The sequence below is a fragment of the Myotis lucifugus genome, unplaced genomic scaffold, assembly GCF_000147115.1.
Source record: "Myotis lucifugus unplaced genomic scaffold, Myoluc2.0 scaffold_68, whole genome shotgun sequence".
In the NCBI taxonomy this organism is placed as follows: domain Eukaryota; kingdom Metazoa; phylum Chordata; class Mammalia; order Chiroptera; family Vespertilionidae; genus Myotis; species Myotis lucifugus.
Window position 1 is genome coordinate 434,863 of NW_005871116.1, and position 26,578 is coordinate 461,440.

General features: G+C 44.1%; 1 protein-coding gene across 2 annotated transcripts; it reads left to right on the forward strand.

Moving 5' to 3' along the window:
- The first annotated feature begins 1,730 nt into the window (after positions 1-1,730).
- On the forward strand, positions 1,731-22,694 carry TARS (threonyl-tRNA synthetase). 2 transcript variants are annotated; one of them, XM_023754965.1, is made up of 20 exons: positions 1,753-1,918; positions 4,338-4,640; positions 5,402-5,482; positions 6,113-6,303; positions 8,326-8,449; positions 9,666-9,787; positions 10,528-10,645; positions 10,906-10,970; positions 11,054-11,132; positions 11,921-12,067; positions 13,383-13,481; positions 14,686-14,852; positions 15,955-16,117; positions 16,428-16,565; positions 16,913-16,990; positions 17,145-17,245; positions 17,402-17,506; positions 19,011-19,083; positions 20,706-20,820; positions 21,521-22,694. In XM_023754965.1, exons 4-20 carry the CDS (start codon positions 6,152-6,154, stop codon positions 21,667-21,669), a joined length of 1,995 nt encoding a protein of 664 aa, XP_023610733.1. In that variant the 5' UTR covers positions 1,753-1,918; positions 4,338-4,640; positions 5,402-5,482; positions 6,113-6,151; the 3' UTR covers positions 21,670-22,694. The 2 variants fall into 2 exon arrangements, with proteins under 2 accessions (XP_006090155.1, XP_023610733.1); XM_006090093.3 differs by lacking the exon at positions 4,338-4,640 and having other exon boundaries at positions 1,731-1,918.
- The last annotated feature ends 3,884 nt before the right edge of the window (positions 22,695-26,578 follow it).

Sequence of the window (26,578 nt, forward strand, 5' to 3'; positions counted from 1 at the left end):
CCACCAAGTACCACCAATAATCTACTCTTAACATTAACCTCCTTCTAAATCTAATTAGTATAGGGGTTTTGGGGTTCTTTTTCACAAATACAAACTAAGAGGTAATTTTTCTTTTTAAGTAATTTTAGTCGAATTTATTGGGGTGAATATATAGATTTCAGGTGTACAATTCTATAATACATCAGCTGTATATTGTATTGTTTACCATTCCTGGTCAAGTCTTCTATCTCCATTTATCCTCCCGTTATCCTCTTCTACCTCTCTGTAACTATGAATTTTTGGTTTTTGTTTGTTTTTTAGACAGAGAGGAAGGAAGAGAGAGAGAGATCATTGATGTGAGAGAAACATTGATTGGGTATCTCCCATAGGCACCCCAACAGGGGACTGAACCCAGCGCATAAGGCATGTGCCCTGACTGGGAATCCAACTGGCAACCTTTCGGGTATGGGATATGCTCAACCATCTGAGCCATACCAGCCATAGCTGGTGTTTTTGTTTGTTTGTTTGTTTTTTGCTTAATCCCTTGACCTTTTTTTTTATCCCGCCCCCTAACTCCCTCCCTTCTGACAGCTGTCAGTCTTTCTTCTGTATCTATGAGTCTGCTTCTATTTTTTTTTTTTTTAGGTGGGACCTGCTTTATTACGAACAAAGCAGCCTGAGTCTGCTTCTATTTTGTTTGTTAGTTTACTGTGTTCATTAGATCCCACATATAAGTGAAATCAGATGGTACTTGTCTTTCTCTGACTGGCTTATCTCACTTAACATAATACTCCTCAATACCCGTGAATTCCCTTAACATTTATTGAACATCAACTGTGTGCCATGCTTACATTCGCTAGATGCGGATAAAAATATGCAAATTGTGCTTTTGTGACGTTTTCCACCTAAGACACAATAAGATGATTTTTTTAAATTGTAAAATTGACCTGATTGGTGCTACCAGAATTACAGGAAGCTACCAGCAGATACAACAGGGAGACTTGCTCCATGCAGTGCGGGTGGCCAGGAAATGGTTCTCCAAAGAAAACTATTCCTGAGATCTGACAAATAAATAGATGCTAAACAGGCAAAAAGTGTGCGGGGGGTGGGGGGGGGTAGGCAGAGGTGAGGGTGGGGAGGCCAATCTCAGCGCGCACCCGAACATTTGTGGGGGGACCTGGGGAAATACAAGGTCACTGTGGCCAGAGTTCCGTATACCGCGGGGGGTGGAGAAAGTTGGGCCGCCGGGGGCCTTCAAAGCCATGACCACTTTTATGCCAAGAGCAGCTACGAGTCACGGGAGAGTTTTAAGCAAGAGGTTCCGCGATTCCCTTTGTGTGGATGAGACTATCCTACCTACGTGCCACGTGAGGAACGAATGAATGAATGAATGAAGACGTTGAGCCGGGCTGGAGGCCGCTGTTCTTTGTGGAAGGATGACCCCGGAGGTGGTGCGCTGGGGACTTCCCGGAAGACTCGCTCCTTCGCTACGGTGGCCGGGAAGGCCCTGGATTAATGGGCCGCAGCGCTCTGGGAGGAGGCGCACGCGCACTGCGGCCTCGGCTCCGGAAAGGGTGCAGTCGGAGCTGGGGAGGGGGGCGTACGGGTCCCTCTCCTCTTCCCACGCCGCACTGATTTCCTAGGCCCGCCCCAACAAGCTTTCCCATTGGTTTAGAGTTGGGAGATCCCGCCTCTCCCCCTTGCTGATTGGCTGCCCGCTAGGAGGCGGGGCTTGGGCGCTGGTGGATTGCATCAGCGGGTCCTTCCAGGCTAGTGGCTGTGGCGCCGTGATCCCGGGAGCCGCAGCGCCCTTCAGGCCGCCTCCCGCTCCTCTGGCCCCGGCCGTCGCTTTTGAGTTCCGTCCTCTCTTCCTGGTTCGCCGATGTCCGAGGAGAAGGCCAGCAGCCCTTCAGGGAAGATGGAAGGCGAGGAGAAGCCGGTGAGTGGGGTCGGGAGCCCGGGCGGGGGCTCTTCTCGGTGCCCAGCGGCCCCCCAGGGAGTGGGGGCGGAGGAGGCAGCGGCCGGGCGTGTGGGACGGAGGGACCGAGGGGGGCGGCGGATAAGCCAGGGCCCCGTTAGGGGCGGAATCGTCCATTCATTAAGCTGGCGGGCTTGCAGGGCTCCTCCGCTCCATCCTCTCGGCAGGTGAGGGAACTGGGAGCTGGAGCGAGCGGCTCAGAACCGCACATCTGACTGGAAATCGAGACAGTTCCGGGCCCCCGGCCTGGTGATTTCCCTTCACCTGCGGCGAGAGTAGCATTGCAGAGCCTCCTTGAGCCCTGAGACCCCATTCAGAGCAGAATCCTCTGGGTTAAGGAAGAGAAACCGGGTTCCCGAGGTCTGACCCGCCTGGGTGGGTGATCAATGGTGGAGGCCGATGACCTGACTCCCTGGACAAGTGTCAGGCTTCCCCTGCCGGGGCCGCAGGCGACCTTATCTCATTCACACCCCTGATCGTCTCACCTTTGAACTTTACCTTTGTGTCATCCCTTGCTTAGGAACATCTGCCTCCCGGGTCACTTGCATGCCACCGGGTCGAGGTGGTGTGTGTGTGTGTGTGTGTGTGTGTGTGTGTGTGTTTAGTATTTATTTATTTTTTACGATTAACAAATAAACGAGAAGTATTTATTCTGCATGCCGGGCCACACACCCAGGCAGGGGAATAGGACCCAGCCTGGGGTGCGAAAGACAGGGACACAGCCGTTCTGCTGAGGGGTTCCAGAAGCGGGTGCCAGGTTCTGCGTGGGGAGGCTCTCGAATTGAGTGTGAAGAATGAGTGTAAGTTCCCCAGGTCAGCCAGATAGGGCAGGGCTTTCCAGGGAAAGGCAGGGAAGGCAGTGAAAAGGCGGCTGAATGAATGAATGAATGAATGAATGGTGTGTGGGGTTGCTTTGCTTACAAGAGAGATGCTGAAGGAGGAGCCGCAGCCGTCGGAGGGATCTTAGGCAGCGGATGGTTGGAATGGTTTCCTGCAAGTGAAGGTTTCTAAGCAGGGAAGTGACAGGTGAACTGTATTCTTGAAGATCACGCTGGCATTGGGGTGGGAGGTGCGTGGGGAAGAGGTGAGACCACACACAGGGGGCGGCTGCACTGGTCCACGTGCGAGGTGAGGCGTTGAGCTAAAGGAGACGCAACCCAGCTTCAAAGCCACAATTTTCTCATGAGTAACACGAGGACGTCCCTAACTCAGGGTTTGGTTGGGGAAAATGCATGTGCGCGCATTCTAAACGATGTAAATTAAATTAAAAGTAGTAAATGGTGTCTGTTCATACACCTTTTCCCATCTATATTGTTTTCACTTAAAATGATATCTTTACTTTTTAATTAATAGTCTGTAGTCCAGTGTTCCGTGCCCATAAATATTCTGCTGTGCCATTCTTAATTGGAGGCCTGGCTAGTCAATGTATGATTTCTCCCTTCTGTAATAATTGCTAATGTTGATTGAGTACCAACTATGGGGTCTGGCACTGATTACATGCATGAACTCATTCGGTCCTCAAAATAAGATGAGAGAGAGCAGCCAAAATGCCCAGCTGTTAAATGGATAAGTGAACAATGAAAGGAAGGAAGTACCGAAACGGAATGTGGAATGTTTATTTTCTCCAGATAAGTTCTCCGTGAATGGAATGTTACTTGACAATAAAAAGGAAGGAAGTATTGAAGCGAAACTTGGATGGCCTTGAAACCATTATGCTAAATGAAACAAACCAGTCTCAAAAGACCACATATTCTGAAATGTTTAGAATGTGGAAAACTATAGAGACAGCGCAGGTTCGTGGTTGTCAGGTGGGGAAGGGGGATGCGGTAGGGACAGAGAGTAACTACTGATGGGTGAGGATTTCTTCTGGGGTGATGAGAATGTTCTAAGTTGATTGTGGCGGTAGCTGCACAACTGTGAACACACTAAAAACCATTGAATTGTATGCTTTATGTTGGTGAGTGATAGGAAAGTATCTCAAAAAGCACAGTTATCCCCTGAAGGTCATAAGCATACAAAATTATAAGAGTCCCCTTCACATCCCTAGCTCTACCCGCAAAACTTCCTCACCACTGATGATCGCAACTCCTTAGAGTTGGCCACTGTCAACACCTGGATACATATCTTTCCTGCCACTCATAGGTTTGTGTGAACCTAGAAGAATTGTCTAACTTTTCCAATTAATTTATCTGTAAAATGGGAATAATAATAACAATAATAGCCGTCTCACAGGGTGGCCGTGAAAATCAGATGTGATTGTGGAAGAACTGTGTACATGGTGACATTCTGGGTAGTGCCGTTTGCCTTAGGGTGTTTCTGAGTGATGTAAGTGATGCATTTCTGAGAAAATCCTCTCACCGTACCCCATCCTGTCGTTCAGGCTTTCTCGACCTCAACACTGTTGACATTGTGTGGACTGGATACTTCTTTGTTGGTGTCTGTGCATCGTTGGATGCTTGGCAACACCCCTGGCCTCTACCTCCTAGATGACAATTGCACCCCCAAGTCATGACAACCAAAAACGCCTGCAGACATTGTCAGATGTCCGCTGGGGCGCACATGGTTTCTGGTTGAGAGCCACTGGTGTAGACCTGCTCTGCTGCTGGCTGCCTCTTTGCACAGGACTTCCTATCAAACTTTCTGTGACTCCGTGTGCTTCTAATTGAAGCCCACATTCCTTTGGGTAACTTTTAGGGTTTGCTCTGTCTGAGCCCTAGTTTGTCTTATATTATTTCCTAAAACAATCCTGCCTTAGTCAGCCTTAGTCTGTCTGCCCCTCTCACTCTGTCGTTCTGTCACTGTCTCTTTTTAATATTTCCGACAATGAGTGTGTGAACACCTAGAACACATGACCTCCGTTCTCGAGATCCGGCCTGTCGTCCTAGCTTATTCTACATCGAATCACGGTGTTGCAACTGTGTTTTCTCCCCCCTCATGGGGTTTTTCACACATGCATGCCTTCGTTTCCCTGGAGAGATTACATTTGCACATGGCAGGGATTGGGTCTTAGTTTTGCATCTTCCGCAGGGTTTAAGAGACTACCATGAGCACAGAGGCTCTTAGTACGTGTGGAATGAATGGATACATATCGCACGGATTTCCCCCCTGAAAATGTTACTGAATAGATCTCATGCTTGTTTGTGGCTACATGTTTAGTATATGTCCAGGCAAACCTGCAGCCAGAGTCATGGGAACAGGCAAAATACATAAAATGTGAGGACTTGGACATTATCTCTGCCTTTTAGGACTTGTCTTCATTTAAGTTGCTAACTTCCCTTTTATAGTGGTTGATAGTGCTCGGATTTTCTAGTCTTTCAAAATCAGACTTTCACTCTTTAAAAAACAGATGCTAACATAGCATCCTCTAAACTCTTCTGGGGGCAGCATGAAGGGGTGTCGTTGTAGATTGAAATATGAAACCTTCTTTTCTTTTTGCTCCTCTAGGTGGGTGCCGGCCAGGAGAGGCACAAGGAAGACGGCAAGAAGAAGAACAAAGAAGGGTCTGGAGATGGAGGGCGAGCGGAGGTAGGTGTTCAGGGCTGTCATCAGGTTTGACAGGTGGCAGAGCGCTGTCTCAGACGTGTCCTGTGTCAGATCCTCAGGGCTTACATGGGACTGGCAGGCCGACTCGATGGAAATTTCAGGGAGAAGAATTAGGAAAGCGTGGGAGGGGAAGAAGGACTTGCAGCTATTTGTTATTGAAAAAGGAAAGCAACTGAAATGTAATTGTAAAGCAATCTGTGGGATGAGATATGAAAACCAGATGTTGAAGGGGAGAGACTCGGTGTCCGAGCTTCTCCTGAGTGCAATAGAAACCAAGAAAGCCCACCTTCCCACTCTTTCCACCTGGACCGGCCCGTGGTTTTGGTTTTGAGCCAGACAAACTGCCTGTCAAGTAGAGGGCGTATGCTTCCGTTTCCCATGCTCCGACTAAAGGCGCGGCCTTTTCTGAAAAGGAAAGCAAGCCCTTACTGATTATTTAAATATCAATGCAATCTGTTATTTTAGAGTTGATTTTGAAGGTCATTTGGTGATGCAATTTCTCCATTGTTGCACACTGATATTGTAGCAATGGGTATTAAAATTCAGACTCCTATCAGTCCAGGCACTTTTTCTCTACATTCTACAATATCCTCTTCCTTTGTTGTCTTGCAGTTGAATCCTTGGCCTGAATATATTAACACACGTCTTGAGATGTACAATAAACTAAAAGCAGAACACGACGCCATCCTGGCAGAAAAAGCAGCAAAAGAGAGCAAGCCCATCACAGTCACTCTGCCGGATGGTAAGCAGGTGGCCGCGGAGTCCTGGAAAACCACGCCTTACCAGATCGCGTGTGGCATCAGGTACCGGCCGCACCTGTCCTCATCTTCTGCTGTTTGTAATTAAACTTAAACGTATTTTGCCAGGTTTTATCCTCAAAACATCTTTATGTTACTGTTCCATATTTTTAATGTTTAATTCACATTATTTGGGATTTTTCCAAAATCTAGAGGATGTAGAGCTTTATAGTCAAGGTTCAAAGTTAATTTCTTAGAGGCTCTAGTTTGGTTTTATCTTATGAAGGATTTTATATGATTAGTTCTTCTACCTTGATCAAACATGTCACAAAAATCAAGTAGATAAGGTTTCACAATCTATTTTGATTTCAATGTCTCGGTTTTAAACTTAAATGAAGGTTGATCATCTCACAGGGGAAAGTTAGGAAACTATTATTTAACATGAGAAAATGTACTAATTTTATAAATCTAAAGGAGGGCCATGCCTGGTCTTAAAACTGAACACTTTTATCGGGTTGGGAAGAGGTAAAAGAATCAGATGCATACTCTGTAATAGAGTAGTGGTTTCTTAATCTGATATGATTTGGGACTCAATAGTTGGGTCAATTTCCATGTGAGATTATAAATAATTGGATAGACCTTTAAATATCAGTGCAATCTGTCATTTTAGAGGTGATTTTGAAGGTCATTTGGTGATGCAGTTTCTCCATTGTTGCACACTGATATTGTAGCAATGGGTATTAAAATTCAGGCTCCTATCAGTCCAGGCACTTTTTCTCTACATTCTACAATATCCTCCTCCATCGTAAAATAGTTTTTTGAGAATTGCCAAATTTTACATTGAGTCACATGAGACCTTGATGAACTTTAGAGCTAGGGTTCAGTCATGCTCTGCAAGTGAGGATGCTTGAAGACATTTTTCCACAAGTCCAGACTAACTTCTTGTTCTGTGAAAAATTATAGCACCAGTAACAGGCTGTTTAAAGGTTCTGATGATTAGGAATGAATATGAAAGGGAAGCAAAAAGAAGGCATGCTCCATTTGCTTCAAAAGGGTTTTCTTTGAAGTTTTGTTTTGTTCTCAGTCTTGAAGTATGGATTATTTTGTTTCTTCTTTGGAAAATTGAAATGATCCAGTATGGTCCATGTGAGGTTATTTAGCATTGACTCTCAAGAAATTCCGTTACAGATTTCAAACAGTAGGTAGAGCAGAGAAGTTATTTAGTACCCCCGGCCCCTTTTGCTGTTGGAATCTAAGTAGCTTGGCTTTGTGGAGAACTTCTTTGGAGAAAGTAAAAAAGAAACTAGACTACTGAAAAGTTTCATTGTTTGTTTATTAGAGTGGCTATGTCTGTTTAAATAAGTATTAAATGTCATAAAAGTGTTCTGAATTTTCAGGATCTTGTAGTTAATTTTTAGGTACATTGGCACATTTTTGGAGTTTGTTGCTTTTTCCATTTTATTTCAGAAAGATATATATATATGTATTTTATATAGTGGTATAGTATAGAATAGTATAATATAGTACATATCCTCCTATTTAATAAAAGGCTAATATGCAAATCGACCTAACAGTGGAATGACCGGTCGCTATGATGCGCACTGACCACCAGGGGGTAGATGCTCAACACAGGAGCTGCCCCCTGGTGGTGAGTGTGCTCCCACAGGCGGAGCACTGCTCAGCCAAAAGCTGGGCTCATAGCTGGCGAGTGCAGTGGTGGTGGTGCTAAGGATGTCCGACTGCTGGCTTCGGCCCGCTCAAATTTCATGCACCAGGCCACTAGTAGTAGTATAGTATACTAGAGGCTTGGTGCACAGATTCGTGCACCAGTAGGGTCCCTCGGCCAGGCCTGCACCCTCTCGCAATCCGGGACCCCTCGGTGGATGTCGGACTGCCAGTTTCGGCCCAATCCCCACAGGAGATTCATCAGTCTGTTCCATGTTTCCATGCCTGTACGTCCAGCGTCTGCCCCCTGGTGGTCAGTGCATATCATAGCTACCAGTCAAATGGTCGGTCGGTCGCTTAGGCTTTTATATATATAGATGTGTATGTATATTATATAGTGTTTATTTTCCTGTTCTTGTTAAGTCAAGGCCTGGCTGACAACACTGTTATTGCGAAAGTGAATAAAGCTGTCTGGGACCTAGACCGTCCTCTGGAGGAAGATTGTACCTTGGAGCTTCTCAAGTTCGAGGATGAGGAAGCTCAGGCAGTAAGTTTTTACTCCGTGTTCATTACATTTCAGGATGGTGATTCTCATTTGCATTGTTTTCCAGCTCATTACCACTGCCAGGAGGTGACGAAAATTTATTGATGTCTCATCATATTCGAAGTCTTCATTTTTGTCTTTCACTAAGGGAATATAATAAAAGTGCTTGCTTTATGAAATCAAGAGGTGAAATTGAATAAATTTATTTTCACTACTAGATAATAAAATGAGGGCATATTTATGGAAATTCTATTAAAATTTTATTAGAAATTGATTAAGCAAGTAAAACTTGCTTTCTACACTGTCAATCAACACTTAAGCAAGATGTATGTACATATTTAACAAATAAATTGGAACATTACCTAAAGTACTTACATTGGGAAGTTGATTTCCATTTTTTCCTCATCTTTAAGTGCAAATCTGCTGAATGTACGATAAAACCAACTTGCATATGATGGAAAGGTTTTTCTCCTTATTTCTTCATGATGGTATACATATAAAGGGAAATAAAATGTGTTGTTTTCGTTTGTTTCATTGATGATGGTTTACTTATGTAGGTGAATCAATAGTTTTCAAAAGTATTCTGGATTCCTTAAACTTTTAAAGAGAATTTTAAAAATCATTTGGGTACCTTACTGTTAAATCTTAAAAACGTTGATTTGGACACATTCTGACTCATCTGAATGGCCACCTTAAAGCCCAGTACTGCCATTAGCTTTTAGTGTTCACTGTTTGTCCTTGTACTCTCTAGTGGTATTGTGGGATCCAGTTGTACCACCCTAGTTGTTTGGGGCCAATAAGAAAAAGGCAGATAAAATTCTAAGTGATGCTCCACAGCCAAGTAAACGCACGTGGTTGGGTGGGCACACTGCCTCAGAAGGCCTGGGCCCTTGCAGTCCAGAAGGCAGTCACATGGTGAGTGGCAATTGTTTCCAGGGAACAAAATCCACCCATGTAATTAATGAGGCTAATTTGAATTTAATTAGTTTGGAAACAAACTAGGTAATTTCTCAGGTAGAAATATACTTTAGCAATTAGCATCCTTTTAAATTATTTTGGCTCTGTATAGAATCACACTGCAGTTTATAGATTTGTAAATTTAGATTTTTCTTTCTGGGTTTATTTATAATAAATTCTATATATCTCTTTCAGATGACCATATTAACTTATAACACATATGCCCAGTCTCAGACCTTCTCATTTTTCTTTGAATTTTCAGGTATATTGGCACTCAAGTGCCCATATAATGGGTGAAGCCATGGAAAGAGTCTACGGAGGATGTTTATGTTATGGTCCACCAATAGAAAGTGGGTTCTATTATGACATGTACCTTGAGGAAGGGTAAGTATGTCATTGGATAAAGAGAAATGAAATCTGAATTACCATGAGTCTATACATTATTTTTAAATTGTTCTCAGTAAAGGAGGAGTAATATGATGCTTGTTCCTTCATGGTCACCAAGCATTCCCACTGTTAAAACTTGAAGTGTGGCCCTGACCGGTTTGGCTCAGTGGATAGAGCGTCGGCCTGCGGACTGACGGGTCCCAGGTTCGATTCCAGTCAAGGGCATGTACCTTGGTATCCGGCACATCCCCAGTAGGGGGTGTGCAGGAGGCAGCTGATCGATGTTTCTCTCTCATCAATGTTTCTAACTCTCTATCCCTCTCCTTTCCTCTCTGTAAAAAATCAATAAAAAAATTTTTTTAAAAACTTAAAGTGTGTAGTAACTTACAGAGGTGTAGAGACTTTTGTGAGAGCTTTGTTCTAGGTCAATGGAGGCAGGGCCTAAGGTACCCTGGGAAATAACTGAAGCCGGTCCTCTCTCCTTTAACCTGCTTTAGAGTGGAGGGGGGAGTCACTAGTGGGGACAGTCTCCAGGATGACCAAGGCAGGAGCCAATGGAAATATCAGTTATTAAAATAATTTATGCAGAATGTTTCGTTTACAATTCTGATACATGATGCAAGAGTCTAATTTTTTATATTAAATCCCTTGAAGTGTTCAAAAGAAACATCCCCCTCACCCCTCCGTGGTGTGAGTAGAATGGAATGGAAATAATTTTATACTTTCTTCTGTTCCAGGGGTGTGTCCAGCAATGATTTCTCATCTTTAGAGACTTTATGTAAGAAAATCATTAAGGAAAAACAAGCTTTTGAAAGGTTGGAAGTTAAGAAGGAAACTTTACTGGAAATGTTTAAGGTACATCAACCGTAACATGTGGCACCTACTCTTCTATCACTCATTAGTGTTATTTGAAGTCATTACTCTTGGGTTTAGTGTACTAAGTTGAAACCTACTCTGTTCCTTAGAAAATTTAACTATGTTTTCAAAATTTGAAACATGAACATATTTATAAGTGTGCAGTGCTTTGATAAGATGTATTTCGAGTTCTATGTTAGCTGTAGTATTTAGAGGTAAAAAAAGGATAGTTTTAAAAATATAATTTTTGCTATTTTCAGTACAACAAGTTCAAATGTCGGATATTGAATGAAAAAGTGAATACTCCAACTACCACCGTCTATAGGTGAGACTGTCAGATGTCATGAAATACAATTGTGTACATGTCATTGTAAGCCTTTATTAAAATTCCTTTCATTTTACCTTTAGGTGTGGCCCCTTGATAGATCTCTGCCGGGGTCCTCATGTCCGACACACTGGCAAAATTAAGACTTTGAAAATACACAAAGTAAGCAGTACCGCCCAAGAGGCTCTCCATGTAAATGTATTTGTGTTGGATGGCTAGATATTTAAACTTCCATTGATTTCTCTTCCTACCTATTTGCTTTTGGGCGGATTTTTTCTCATGCTCTCTCCTGCCTGTGCTACTATAAGTCATTAGGCATTTTTAGCAGAAATTCTCTGAAGCGGTGGCTGACCAGCCACCCACCACCAGAGCACATGGGGGTGGAGTTGGGGGATTCACAAAATCACGCAGTTATGGGCCATCATGGAGCTTCCAGGCTCACGGCAGGAGCATGTGCTTTTGCTCTTTGTGTGTCTAAGGTAGTAATTACCCAAGTGGTTTTTGCTAACCTAGCTAGTCCTGCCAGTCTCTACTAGTTCAGAAACACTTTATGGGCGATGATTAAAATGCACTGTAAATCGTAAGCATAGTTGAGTCATTTCAAGATTTTTTTTGTTGCCTTATTTTCCATTTTTGCTTACTCATGCTTTAGAAGATGCCCTTGCAGTCAGTCATGTCCGTGGAGCTGTGGTTTGAGGGGCGTGGCGGGTGGGTTTTCTGAGGGAACCCAACAGCCAGCTCTGTGCTGCCGGGTGAACCCAGCTGTTTAGCTCTGCCCCAGGGCCCCTGTGGGATGTCTCACTAGGTGTGAACTTTTTGTGACTTTTCTTGTATAAGGACTACTATGAATTTGATTCATAAGGTGCCTATGGGAACTAACATCTAACTCTTAAAATAAGTGAGATATTGACAAATTTGAATATTGTTTCACGGTTGATCCTTGTTTTCAGAATTCCTCCACATACTGGGAGGGGAAAGCAGATATGGAGACTCTGCAGAGGATTTATGGCATTTCGTTCCCAGACCCTAAGTTGTTGAAAGAGTGGGAGAAGTTCCAAGAGGAAGCCAAAAACCGAGATCATAGGAAAATTGGGAGGGTATGTTAAAAAAGAACAATAATGTGTCTAGACTGCGTTTATTTTCATTTGAAATTCAGCTGTGTTAGGTATTTAACTGTATTAAGGATTTCCCTTGGAAGAAATGTTATAGCTTTCAAGTATTACTGTACTGTGTCCTGTATAAGCCATAAGTAACTTCCTGATTGTCCACATTATCTTTCTAGAGTGTGCTCAGTACTGCACAAAAATTCATTGTAACTGTTCCTTTTATTGAGGACAAATGCTGATGACCCACAGTTTTCAGTAAAAGAAGCATAGCAGTGCCTCATAAGCTGAGAGATACTTTGGAAATTCACCTGGTCTTACTGACTTATTTATTTAAAAACTATTTTATTGACTTCAGAGAGGAAGGGAGAGGGGGAGAGAGAGAGAGAGAGAGAGAGTGAGAGAATCGTTGATCGGCTGCCTCCTGCACGCCCCCTACTGGGGATTGAGCCCACAACCCAGGCCTGTGCCCTTGACCGGAATCGAACCGGGGACCCTTCAGTCCACAGGCTGACCCTCTGTCCAGTGAGCCTAACCGGCCAGAGCACCTGTGACTTCTTGTAAAGATGTGGAAACTGAGTTCTAGAGAGAGTCATATACTTGTTGCCCGAGCTGATGCAGCGAGTCCGTGCTGGATTCCAGGTGCATTGCCTTTATCCCTCTGCCCTGAATGTTTTCAAACTGGAAGCTAGGTGTCAGGTGAAAACATTTCTTTCTGAAATTGTGTTCACTCTGTGCCAGGCGTCCTTGGTTGGTGGGGTAGGAAGCCTGAGCAGGAGGCAGCGTCCATTGCCACGCTCACCTGACTTCCTGAGGTCCGTCCACCTGTAAGGAAGCCGCAGGGACTGGTGCGGCACCTCCCGGAAAAGTTTGGGCCTTGGGGGTGGAGGGGGTGCCATTCACCATGACCCAGAATCAGCCAGCTTTTCTGTTTCATTGTCAGTGTCTTTTTCCCAGACTCCTAACTGCCACTCCTACTTAAAAATAAATAAAGAAAAATTTAAAACAACCATATCTTAGAGCTTTAAGGAATTAAAACCATGTGAGCTCTCTCTAGATAGAAGAGAACTAGACCCTTGTTCCATGTCATCTTTGGTACATTTGACTGGATTCAGGAATGTAACAGGCAGGGAACTAAGTTGTAAATTAACCGCAAATCTATACCATTAAATTACACGTCCGAGATGTGCGCATGTTTTCTTTGCATTGGGAGAGGCCCAGAGGAAAGCAGGAGACATCAGGACTGTATTCTCAGGAACAGTGACGTCACGTGTACAGCAGTGAGCATTCTTTGTTGTCTTCGTTACAGGACCAGGAACTGTATTTCTTCCATGAACTCAGCCCTGGGAGCTGCTTCTTCCTGCCGAAGGGAGCACACATTTATAATGCACTGATCGAGTTCCTCAGGGTAAACCCTACTCGTTTATTCTCTTCTGTAGCTTTAGGACATGCGTCGATTTTATTAAACAGGGTCTGCTGAAAGGAAAGATAATCTTGTATTTTAAAAGAAAAATTTAATGGAATGAATTTAAGGACTTTTTTTCCTAATGCGTGATAATGTCCATAAACATGGATGTGCACACAGAAGCCAGTGACCGCACTGGAACTAGGACTTGTCACCCTTTGCACAGGGGCGCTGTGTGCTCTTGGACCATTTATATTTCCCTTGAAAAAGCAGGTTAGTCTTTACCTTGCTTTTTGTCTGTAAATTATGAAGTGTTGAACTCATCCTATGTAATCAGAGAGGAATATGCTAATTAGGAATAATAGAGGAATATGCTAATTAATACGCCTCAGGGCGTAACGACCAAACACATCATGACCAGATCACGGATCAGCAGGAGGGTGGGCCATCGAGGTACAAGTGGGCTGTGGAGCTACAGGAGGGGGTAGGTCAGCTATGAGAGGGGGGTGAGAGGGGAGGGGGACAAGCGGAGAGCTACAGGAGGGTGACAGCGACCTACTGGCGCACGGATTCATGCGCAGGGCTACTAGTATGTTTATAAAGAATAGTACCACCAACGTCTGTATACTCACCACCTAATCTAACACACATTTGCATTAGGTTCTGTTTGAAGTAAAGTAATACACAGTGAGGGGCACGAGCTCCCCTGTGGGCTTTGTGAAGCATTCCTGCCTGTCCCAGAAGAAGCTGGTCTGGAAGGCAGCGTGGATCCGTTCTGTCCATGTTGTCCACCACCCCATCCATACGTGTCCTCAGTGGTTTGTGTACTTCAGATTTGCATACAGGAAGGCTCATTGAGTATCAGTCAGATTGATTTTTTTAAGATACATGCAGATCCCGCTTACCGTCACTTGTTACATATGACTCCATCATAGAACTACCGCAGTATGTCCGTCCCTTTATCGGCGGGCACGGACGTAATTTCTGATTTTCCCATGTTACTGTTGTGCTGCAGTAGCGTCATTTTGACAAGCCTCCTTATGGGGGCGTGTAAGAGTTTCCTCTCTGGTGTATACCTCCAAGTGGGATTTCTAGATCATAGCATATGTGCATCTTAAACTGCACGAGAGGGTAGGAAATTTAAATTCTTACTCCCACCAGAAGTACGAGCACTAATTTCTAGACACGCGTTTTTGTTCTCTAACAGAGTGAATATAGGAAACGAGGATTCCAGGAGGTGGTCACCCCAAACATCTTCAACAGCCGGCTGTGGATGACCTCGGGCCACTGGGAGCACTACAGCGACAACATGTTCTCCTTCGAGGTGGAGAAGGAGCAGTTCGCGCTGAAGCCCATGAACTGCCCGGGACACTGGTATTCAGCAGCTTCGAGTCTCATTTAATTCTAGATTGCTTTTCTTCCTTTGGAAGGATTTTTCTTAAAAACAAATGATGTGATCAGAACAGTATTTAAATGCAGCATTAGCATGGTGTTATAATTTCTTCTATGCCTGATTTGGTCCTCAGTTCTGTAGACATTGAAGAATAGCAGTGAATGGGCAGAATATAGTTTTTTTTGTTTTTTTGTTTTTTTCTTTTAAAGAAACATGTTCTATCAAAATCTAGTGCTAGTGAATTAACATCCTTGGGAAATCTTTGCCTTGGGGCTCTTCCTCTTTCTATCCATGAAAGTTGGATGAACAGCTTGGGGGAAACTAGGGAGACTGTGGCTCCAGGCAGCTCAGTGCGCACAGCTCCTCGTAGCGGTGCCTGGAGGGCAGGGGGGAGAGGCATGCCCATGGGAACTGGTTGTGGTCCAGGAGACCAGCGAGTTCCTTTTGCAGAGTGTCTGAAGCACTTCTGGGAAGGACAAGAAAGCACGGACTTCCGTTTCCAGAGTGACACCTGATTTGTAAGCAGCTGAGTCTGTTTTATCTTTAAATAGGGCCTTGCCGAAACCGGTTTGGCTCAGTGGATAGAGCGTCGGCCTGCGGACTGAAAGGTCCCGAGTTCGATTCCGGTCAAGGGCATGTACCTGGGTTGCAGGCACATCCCCAGTAGGAGATGTGCAGGAGGCAGCTGGTCGATGTTTCTCTCTCATCGATGTTTCTAACTCTCTATCTCTCTCCCTTCCTCTCTGTAAAAAATCAATAAAATATATTTTAAAAAAATAAATAAATAAATAAATAAATAGGGCCTTAAAGGCCGTCCTCAAATTGACGGAATGAGCACAAGGATGTGACCGCCGACTATGGGAATACGTGTGTCATTCTCCCTCAGTTCCGGGTGCTTGTGTTACAATTATTTGCTGTCACATTCATGCCAGTGCCCACGTCGCTGTGTGCAGCCCAGAACTGGAGAGACGCTGCTTGTCTGAGCCACTTGGAATCCGTGGCTTTTTGACAGCCTTTCGTGTATGCTCAGAGAAGCAGTTTATTGTATTAACTGTCAGCGGCTTTTCCTTTTCTCTTTGCCAGCCTCATGTTCGATCATCGCCCGAGGTCCTGGCGAGAGCTGCCTCTGCGGCTCGCCGACTTTGGGGTGCTGCACAGGAATGAGCTGTCGGGGGCGCTCACGGGCCTCACGCGGGTGCGGCGGTTCCAGCAGGACGACGCGCACATATTCTGTGCCATGGAGCAGGTGGGGGCTCGGGGGGGGTGAAATGTGGTGAAGGGAAGGTCAAGGAGGTCACAGAAAATTACCGCCGTGTCATGTTCTTTTTTATAATTTATTTTTATTGTCTAAAGTTTTACATAAGTCTCCTTTTTCCCCAATTGACCCCCGCCCCCGGCCATTCCCACCCCAGGCAAGCCCCCACCGCCCCAGTGTCTGTGTCCATTGGTTATGCTGATATGCATGCTTACAAGTCCTTTGGTTGCTCTCTAACCACCCTCCCCTGCCATTTGTGTCTGGATCTATTCTTGTTCATCTCATTTTCTTTTATTTAAAGATCGAGGAAGAAATCAAAGGCTGTTTGGATTTTCTGCGTACAGTGTACAACATATTTGGATTTTCTTTTAAACTGAACCTGTCTACTCGGCCGGAAAAATTCCTTGGCGATATTGAAGTCTGGAATCACGCTGAGAAGGTAAGTGGTGTTTGTCAGGCGCTTGAATTCTGGGTGGCTGCAAGTGGCTTCCTCCGCCGTGTAAGAAAGCCAGCCTCCTAAATGGGTAAAAGCGAAAGAAAATTAGAAATGGCTCCTGGGTTAGAGTACGCTCGCTTTTTCCTTTTGCTTTTGGATGTAGAAATGCTTGGATGTGTTTTAGTCATCAAGCTGTAACCTTGTAAGGGGTTGGGGTTTGAGTATATTCAAGTGGACAAAGTCACGAAGCAGAGAATAGTGACCCATGAAAGTCATTATGGAATTTTTAGTCTCAAATTAGACCGGTTGCAGAGGAACAAAGATTAAAGTCAGTGTTGCTTTATCTTTAGCAACTTGAAAACAGCCTGAATGAATTTGGTGAAAAGTGGGAGTTAAACCCTGGCGATGGAGCTTTCTATGGTCCAAAGGTCAGTGCCAAAGTGGATCTGAGTAAGGTGACATTCGTTTGGGGGTGAAGAGATTACTTCAGGTTAAAAAAAGGGAGGGGGAAATCAGCCCTCATAAAACTACCGAGTCAGCTTCACTCTGGACAACACCTCACAGTCAGTCTTTGCTTCTCAGATTGATATTCAGATTAAGGATGCCATTGGGCGCTACCACCAGTGTGCAACCATCCAGCTGGATTTTCAGTTGCCCATCAGATTCAATCTCACGTTTGTGAGGTGAGTTCCTAGTGTCTGTTCTGAACATTCTTCAAGGACATAGAACGGCGTGTGTGTGTGTGTGTTTGTACATACGTACATATAAAATAAAGGTATGTATATATATATACTAGTACATATAAAATAAAGGAAAACAAATTATTTTTTCCTTTCTAGTCATGATGGAGATGATAAGAAAAGGCCAGTGATTATCCATAGAGCCATCTTGGGATCCGTGGAAAGAATGATCGCCATCCTCACTGAGAACTATGGGGGCAAATGGTAATTTTCATACTGTTTCCTTCTGGGCGACAGACATTGGCCGTGAGAAATGTCTGCTGTCCCGTTGAGCATGTGATGGGAAGGGAGAGTGATTGCAGTTAGTCGCTTGTAACTATTGACAGATAGTCACTAAATAGGAAGGCAGTACAACTAAAACCCAGATTTTTTAGCTTTAAGAGTACTTATGAGGAATTACTTTTATCTCAGAATTTGATCTGTTGAATGTTACACTTTCTAATTAGGAATTATTATTCAGTAAGAAGCATATTGGCTATTTTGATGGCTTTTCAAGGAATTTGATGTGTCTGTCTGAGTAAACAGAGCAGGCGTTGGCTCCCCGTGCTGAGTGTCGCTGACCGTCGTCAGCAGGTAGTTGGACACCCTTTAGAAGCCATGCATTTTCCATTGGGAGTGCAGACTCCAAAACAATCAGCATTTCGTGTCTTGCTTTTCTAAGGTTATGTTTTTGCTGGAAACATATGAGCACATGACTTTCATTTTACTTTCTAAGCCGTTCTGTCTGGGCCCGCAATTTGTAAAGACGGTTATAAAATCCCCGTTTTGTAGAGCTTGTTGCATTAATTCTGTTGATGCAAAACTTCTGTTAAACTGTTGTAAATCTGTTTTGTCTTATACATTGTAGTTATTTCAGTTGTATTTGTAATTTGGTTAGTTTAGACTTGAAGGGAAGTGTGTCATACTTTTCAGTGAAATAACAATATTTTTCTGTTATATTTCACAAAATCAAATCAAATATGGGAAACATTCTCTATGTGAATCTAGAGAATAGGGGATCCTCAGCTAACTGCTCTGCCAAACCTGCGTTTGGTGGGGAAAACGCACAGTTTGGGCAGAATTTAGTGCCCACTCCACCTTTTCCCTGATTAGCCAGACAACTTAAGATACGGAATGACCAAGAGAAACGCTGATGTCTGCAGCATCGGGAAGTTTGACACTGAAATACCCCAAAAGAGAGTTGCAGATGGGCCATCTTTTAATAAGTAGTGAGACCCACTCATCTTCCCCAAATGCCCTCTGCAGTCACTGTCAGTGACAGCTTGCTGCATCCTGCAACATGGAGCTGGAATAAACTGAAGACGGTCTGTGTCCCCTTGTGCGGAATAAGTAATCAATCATGCTCGAGCAAAATCACTTCTTTAATAACATAGCAGTAAGTGTGGTTCTTCAGCAACGTGCCAAGCCCTCTGCATGGGGCGTGGTGTTCTGTTCCTGAGGTAGTGAAGTGCGGGGCGTGGTCCCTGCCCCCCCCGTCTGCTTTGCCATCTGCTTAGCAAGACAAAACTTAGTTACAGGTTTTTCTTTCTGAGGGTTGGCTTTCTGCTCCTTCATCTCCCTTTAGTCTTTATTGGATATTAAAGTAAAAGCCATGATTTTAAATGGTCCACACATTTGAAAGGAAAAGATACAAAGGGTAGACTGATAAATGAATGGGCAGTCCTTGTTTAGGAAAACCCACATTAAATATTTTTAATTTCTTCCTAAGGCCCTTCTGGCTGTCTCCTCGCCAGGTAATGGTAGTTCCAGTGGGACCAACGTGTGATGATTATGCCCAAAAGGTAATCCTTAAGTATGACTTTAATTTAAATTTAGCATCTGTTGTTCGGCTTTCAAATCCCATAAGCTATATCCTTGGTAAATCAAGCTGCCTGTGATGTAGAGAGCTGTTACTATCTTCAATCTGTGGTAAACTTAAACAGAGCACATGGCCTCTTTAATGCTTTCCTAGGTGGCTCAGTGATCAGAAGACAGGTTGGGTAGTTGTTTTATGCACTCTTGTTTAGTGGTTAGTGTTAGCAAGTAGGGAATGCCTCAGTATGATGTGCAAATTCAAATGCATAATGCAGTTGAAGTTACTTTTTGACCCAAAGTGTAGTTTTGCTTCATGTTCAATGCAAATTTCTTCATTTATTTGAAACCTTTTTCCATGTTAATGGCATGCCAGACCAGTGTTTTACCCTACTGGCCAAACAGCTACCTCACTAACAGATAGAGAAATATCCGTTCATTCTTCACACCTTAAAGACTATGACAGTCTGTTTTGTTACAGCAACGATTCTTTATCAAGGAATGTTAAATAATCAAGAATGTGTTATTAAAAAGCATTGTTTCAGAATTGCAAATTAAAAGTAATAAAATAGTTAAAAGAGACAAAAATCTAAATATCATTGAATGGTCTTATAACATCGAAATCGTGTTTCTAGACTATCAAAATAAATTGCACTCAGGTCTCAGCTGTCTTTAAGAAATAAATGAACATTAAACCAGCTAATAAGCAAACCATTCAGACAAACTGTATTCCTGTGACTGCACCACAGTAGTGTAGTTATAAATGATGAAAGCCACCTGTGTTCTATGGCTGATTCATTGTTTTTATCTTATGTGCATTATGAAAGCTCACTCAGCAGGAAAATGTTCCTACTCATTTCTCAGCTGGAAGCAGTACTGACCTGCCCCACTCTGAGGGTAGAGTGGCATTGGAATTAGGTAGGGGTAGGTTTTTATTTTGTGTTTTTTTCCCATTATATTGACTGATTTTAGAGAGGAAGGGAGAGGGAGAGAAACATTGATGTTAGAGAAAAACATCAATTGGTGTATGGGACACTGCCCAGGGCTAAGCTTTCTTTTAATCAAAAAGGAAATCACGGTTGAAGGGGAAAAAAATCACTTTTTAATATTTCTCGAGCCTGATACTTTCTTTTTATTAAGTTACTAGAGTCCCAGTGCACGAATTCGTGCACAGGTGGGGTCCCTCAGCCTGGCCTGTGATCGGGGCGGATCGGGGCTGTCTCACCCATTCCCGATCGGGCCAATCGGGGCTGGCTGGCCCGGGGGAGGGACCTCGGGAGGTTGGCTGGCCACAGGAGGTTGGCTGGCCACGGGAGGTTGGCTGTGGGAGCGCACTGACTACCAGGGGCAGCTCCTGCATTGAGCGTCTGCCCCCTGGTGGTCAGTGCACATCATAGCAACTGGTCGACTGGTCATTCAGTCACTTAGGCTTTTATATATATAGATTCTTATAGACTTCTATTTAATTAGATCATTATATACACAAAATTATTGAAGAACTAATTTTTAATGCTTACATGATTTTCCAAATTACAGGTTACATAAAGTCATTTAAGATCAAAATATAATTCTAATTTTGGATCTGAAGAATTCCGTGTCTCTGTTTAAATAGGTACGGCAACAATTCCATGATGCTAAATTCATGGTGGACATCGACCTGGATCCGGGCTGTACATTAAATAAGAAGATCAGAAATGCACAGTTAGCACAATATAACTTCATCCTGGGTAAGAAAGGAACTGAGCCAAGGACAAGCTGCACAACCTGGGAAAATTCTGAAATCTTGAGACTTAGCTTGAGAGGATTATAGTCATCAGTTTATTTCCTTTTAATCCTGATTCTTAAACTATTAAGTTTGTTCAGTTGACATAAGAAAGGAAAACTATGGTGTGAAAACGAATAATTTGTACAGCACTGTAAAAATTTCCTCCCCTTCACCTTTTATTTCTTCACACGGTCAGTTTTTATTAAGTCAGCTGGACTAAGTGACTCAATAAGCACAGCAGTGTTGGCATTGCAGAGTGGGTTTGTTTTTTTAATGAATAAATTTTAAATCAGTTGCCTAACTGTGCATGGTCACCTGCACATTTAAAAAAATATATGGATTTATTGATTTTTTTAGAGAGAGAGGAAGGGAGAGGGAGAAAGAGATAGAAACATTGACCAGAGAGAATCGTTAATTGGCTGCCTCCTGCATGCCCCTACTGGGGACCAAGCCTGCAACCCGGGTAAGTGCCCTGACCGGGAATCAAACCGTGACCTCCTGGTTCATAGGTTGATGCTCAACCACTGAGCCACACTGGCCGGGCTCGCCTGTACATTTTAATCAGAAGAAGCTACAGGGTGGCTTTTGGTCTTGGGGTCCTTTCTGTTCGAATGCCCGATGAGAACGCTGCCACCTAAGGATCCTTACTGTCTTTTGTTTAGTTGTCGGTGAAAAAGAGAAAGCCAGCGGCACTGTGAACATCCGCACGAGAGATAACAAGGTTCACGGGGAACGCACTGTTGCTGAAACCGTGGCGCGGCTGCAGCAGCTGCAGCAGGCCCGCAGCAAGCAGGCCGAGGAGGAGTTCTAAGGACGGCCCGACGGGCCCAGCGGGAGAGGAGCGGCGTGTCCGTGGTGCTCATTCACTGTGCTCTGGAAAGCCTTGATTTGTCCTGAACTTGGATTGTGTGGCAGAGTCTGCGTAGGTGACTGCAGGGGAGGAACCTGTTTTGACCTCGACAGGTTTTAGATAATGTGTATCTGCTGGAGATAATTAAAAGAGACTCATTTAAATGATTTTATTCATTAATTACCTGAGCACTGGAAATAGATAACAAGGAATGCTTTAGTGTGATGAGGGAGAACATTTTTTTTAAAATTTAATGCAATGGAAAAATAAGTTTTCAAATTTGATTCGGGTAAAAGAAAGATTATAATTGGATTATGGCATAAAAATAAAAACTTTAACTCGTGTAAATTTCAAGACTTCTGACCGTCACATACCTCCTCCCCGGAACAGATTGCATGATTCAAGATTAATCTTTAATGTTCTGTAGCAAACGTGGTAGGTGGGTGGAGGGGAGCGGGTCTGCAGTGTGTGTGGTCTTTAGTTGGGCCGGGAGCGAGAGCCTGCTTCCCGGTGGCAGAATGGCATCTTTTAGGAGCACTGCTCTTACTCAGCTTCTTTTTGGACATAAACCTTTTAAACAATTGAAGCCAACCATGGGTCTAATGGAGATTATTTGCACAGATTTTTAAGATACATTCGGTAAAGGAATATATGTTTATGGCACACTGTTTTGGGCTATTCAGTCCCTTGTTAATACAAATTCCCAATTCTCTCTCTCAGGATAATTTTTGAATTTTGCTCTCAGTGAATGATGAGTGAGAGAACACCACAAAATAAGGAATTCCTTATGTAGATAGATATGAATCTCTAATGTAATCACTTTGAAAAGGCAAGATCTTGGCAGTTTCTAATATCCCAATAGGGTGTTTGCAAGGGTCACTGAAAAGCAGAGCCAATTTGCATAGATTACCCTTCACTCTAACACAGGAGATAGGATTTTAATCAGGGGTTTTTGGAAATTCTGTAATAAAGCCTTGCTTCTAAGACGTAGTCTTTGATAGGTTTGTAATTACTTTTTATATATGTCTTGAGGGAAGCAGTATTTCAACCAAGTCACACTACTAACATCAAGAGCATCTAGTGGGAATCATTTTAAAACTATATTTTGTTTTTATTTCTTTAATCTAAAATTCACAGTATCTTAGTTTCGATTTTTCTTCAGTTTTAAAAATTTCATATTACACATTTAATTTGTAGTCCAAACACCAACTATGGTTTTAACTTTTGGTATAACAAATGTGTAACATGGATTTTTCTTACCTATTTTATACTAAAAGCAATGACTGGCTATACAATGTATTAACAGTGTACTTGAGATCATTGCAGAAGCTTCATAAATCCTTCAGAACTTTAAAGATGCAAAAGTTATTAAAGCCTAGGTTGGCAGAGCCGCGAGCGGGAGAATCCTCTCTGTAGCAGGCCCTTAGCCTAGTCCTTCCCGGGAAACCTCAGGGAACCACCCAGAAGGGCTCTTACAATCTGCAGGCGGCTTGTCCCGTCAAAGCTCTCTTCTCTGTGGCCTGTTGTGTTTGCTTTTCTGTCCCTTTCCTGGAAGGCAGCGGCTGTCCTAGTTACTGACTCACTCACCTGTTCTGTTCAGGTTTATGATATAACAATGGAAAGACTCCCAACTGCTAAGCCTCTGAGCATCTAGTCTACTGAGAGTCATCTTGGTAATCAAATACACTGGGACTATTTGAGAACAATGACAAAAAGTTGCAACCTCCGTGTGATAAATTCTGTAAAGATGGATTTTGTGAAGAAATAGGTGCCCCAAACAAAGTCAGTACCAAAATGTATAAAATGGGTCAGGAGGATGGAGCAGTGGGTTAGCAGTATAGGCGAGCGACAAGGGTGGAGGACCCAGAACAGTGACCTGAGGTCACATTTGAAGCCCCGGTCACCATGTGCCCAGTGGCCCCTTGCTTCACCTTTACTACAGCGATGGGCACCGGCCGGGGCACGGGGACTGCTGGGCCAGCGCTTTTCAAGTTCACGGGCGTAGAGGTGGGAAATGCAGAGCCTCGTTCTGTAGGTCGGGCCGGGTCTCAGGATTCTGCACCCAGCAAGCTCCGAGTAGGTGCTGAGGAGCACACTGGGGAGAAAGCTCTTTCCCACTCTGACTTGCCTTCTCTCTCCCGCCTTAAAAAAATCAAAGAGCAATAAAAGGCTCGCAAGAAAAGCAGCCTCTTGTCCGTGTGACCCTGTGGGTACCATCCCCAGGCAGCCGCCTCCCGCCATGCTGGCGTGTGCCTGGAGCCTTGCTGGCGTGTGCCTGGAGCCTTGCTGGCGGGTGCCTGGAGCCTTGCTGGCGTGTGCCTGGAGCCATGCTGGTGTGTGGCTCTGCTCCAGTTCTTGACTCTCACTGTTAGAGCCGCTGCATCTACTGTGCCAGCAGAGGAGGGTTTCAGTCACACCCTCATTTCCCCTCCAGGCTTCCGATGTATCTTAGCTTCCTGTTGGAGCCATACCAGTGTCCTTGTTCTGTGTCCGTGAATAGGCTCTAAGTTACTAGTAAGTACAATCCTATGATTTCTCCTAGTACTTTTTTACTGGACTTAGAGATGATCCCTTTTAAAAAATACTGTAATAGCTATGTACCAGCCAGCGCGGAGAGGGGTACCTGAAATATCACGGGGACCACTCTTGCAGTGTCTGATTGTCTAACCACTATGTTGTACACCTGAAACTAATACAGAATAATATCGAATGTGCACTATAATTGGGGGGAAAAAGGAAAATTGTATGTTATATGTTTTTCATCACAATAAAAAATAAAATATTTTCTTTGACTATCTGCCTTGAATACTCTTATACCTTGCATCACAGTCCTTCCAAAAGTCAAATCTCCCCCTCCCCGGTTTTATTTAGATCCTATTGACAGGCAGTCTGTGTAAGTTTAAGGTGTTCAGTGCGATGGTTTCAAGGTTTGTGAGCACCCTCATCCCTCACATAATTTCCATCCATAGGTCAAACCTGGCAGACAATTCTCTGTTGCAGTTGCCTTCTAAGACAAATCCCTAGCGGAACCGTCTGCCTCCTGGGCCCGAAGCAGCGCTCACCGTTAGCCTTCTCCTCCCTCCCGTGTTTGGTTCTCTTTCCTGGATCCCACATCTTCCCTTTTCTTGGTTCCCTATTTCATGTTGGTGAACTATTTCCAGTTGCCTTTCAAACACCGTTGCAAGGTATCGAATTGTTGGTTGAAACGTGTTTTTTTCTTTTCTTAGAATTCGGGAGACATTGCTCCCATTTTCCTCTGCCTTTTAGTGTTCCTAAGGAATCTGTTCATTTTGTTTTGTTGTGTTCATTCTCACCTGAGGATATTTTCCCATTGATTTCCGACAGAGTGGAAAGGAGGGGGAGAGACAGGGAGAAACACTGATTGGTTGTCTCCTGCATGTGCCCGACCAGGGCCAGGATCGAGCCTGCAAAGGAGGCATGTGCCCTTGACCGGAAGCGAACCTGGGGCCCTTCAGTGTGCAGGCCGATGCTCTGTCCACTGACCCAAACTGGCTAGGCCAGGAACCCATTCTTATCCCCAGTCCTTGGTGTCTCACCTGTCACTTTTTCTTCCTCCAAAAGGTTTAGCTCTCTTTTCTTCAACCTTATTCTGAAATTTCCTGATGACCGTAGGTCTTTAGCCTCCATCACGGTGAGCAGCCTTTTCATTCCGGACCTTCAGGCCCTTCGGTTCTGAGAAATGTTTTCTGTGTTGCCTTTGCTGGTTTGCTCCCCTACATTCTGTTCTTAAAGGGCCTTCTATTATTCAGGTATTCCACTTAGAAGAGATTTTTCAAACTTTTCCTTCTCATTCATGTGTGTGTTTATTTCAGCTTTTCCCCCTTAGCCTTCAAGTTTTCTTTTTCTTATATTACCCCCTATATTAAAGCATTCTGTTCTTGTTCCTTGGGTTCAATTTCTTTTATCTCAGGTACGTCTCTAAATGACATTGGAGTCTTGTTTAGCACACCGTAATATCTCTACTTTCTTTAAGTCCCCTTATCTATGTTTTGGTCTCTGTATTGTTAGCAAGCCCGACTGCCAGAGGTCATGTGTAAGAGGGAAGCATGGACAACTCTATGTGAAGGGTGTGTGTGCGCGCGCGCCTATGTGCTAGCTCATTGAAAGATTAAAGGCCATTCTAATTCCCGGCAGCAGAGGGCGATCTTGCCTTACCTAGATTGACGAAGCAGACAAGGTTGAGGTGAAACCAGTTACAATAACCTTAGTGCCACTTGAACTTCCAGGGGAGCTTTTTCTGCTCCCTGCGTGTTTCCATCCCATGTTTATGTCCACTGTTGCAGGAAAGTCGCCTTTTAAATTGTTCAAATAAGATGCCCATCGATGCCAAAGCAGACTCAGGTGGGAACGTCTTTCTGCGTTGTGCACTCACTGGGGAAGGCTGATGGAATCAATCCGCATTACTCGATTATGTTTACATCTTGGATCAGCACCGTGCCCTGGCCAGTCTCAGCCGCTCCTCATGATCACCACTAATGGGCAAAACTTGATGACAGCCTGGAGAGCTGCCCTGGGGTGCCTTTCCCGGCTCCGCTGTCGTGAGGAGGGGCAGTAGAGGGGGACAGGGCACAGCCCTGGAGGATGGGGGACAGATTCTGGTTTTAAGCAGGAAGAAGAAAGGTCAAGATAGGAAGGCGAGCGCCTAGGGTGCTGGAGGAGCAAAGCTTAAACAGGATAAGGAAATACCTCTGAATAGTTGAACCGGCCAAAGAGTGGAGCCCCCAGAAAAACACATGTTCCCTGGCATTGTTCCCTAAAGAGCGCCAGGAAAGCCCTGTTGCTAAGAGAACTCACCGGAACTGTTTAAATCAGGGGTGGGCGAACTTTTTGACTCCGGGGCCACAAGGGG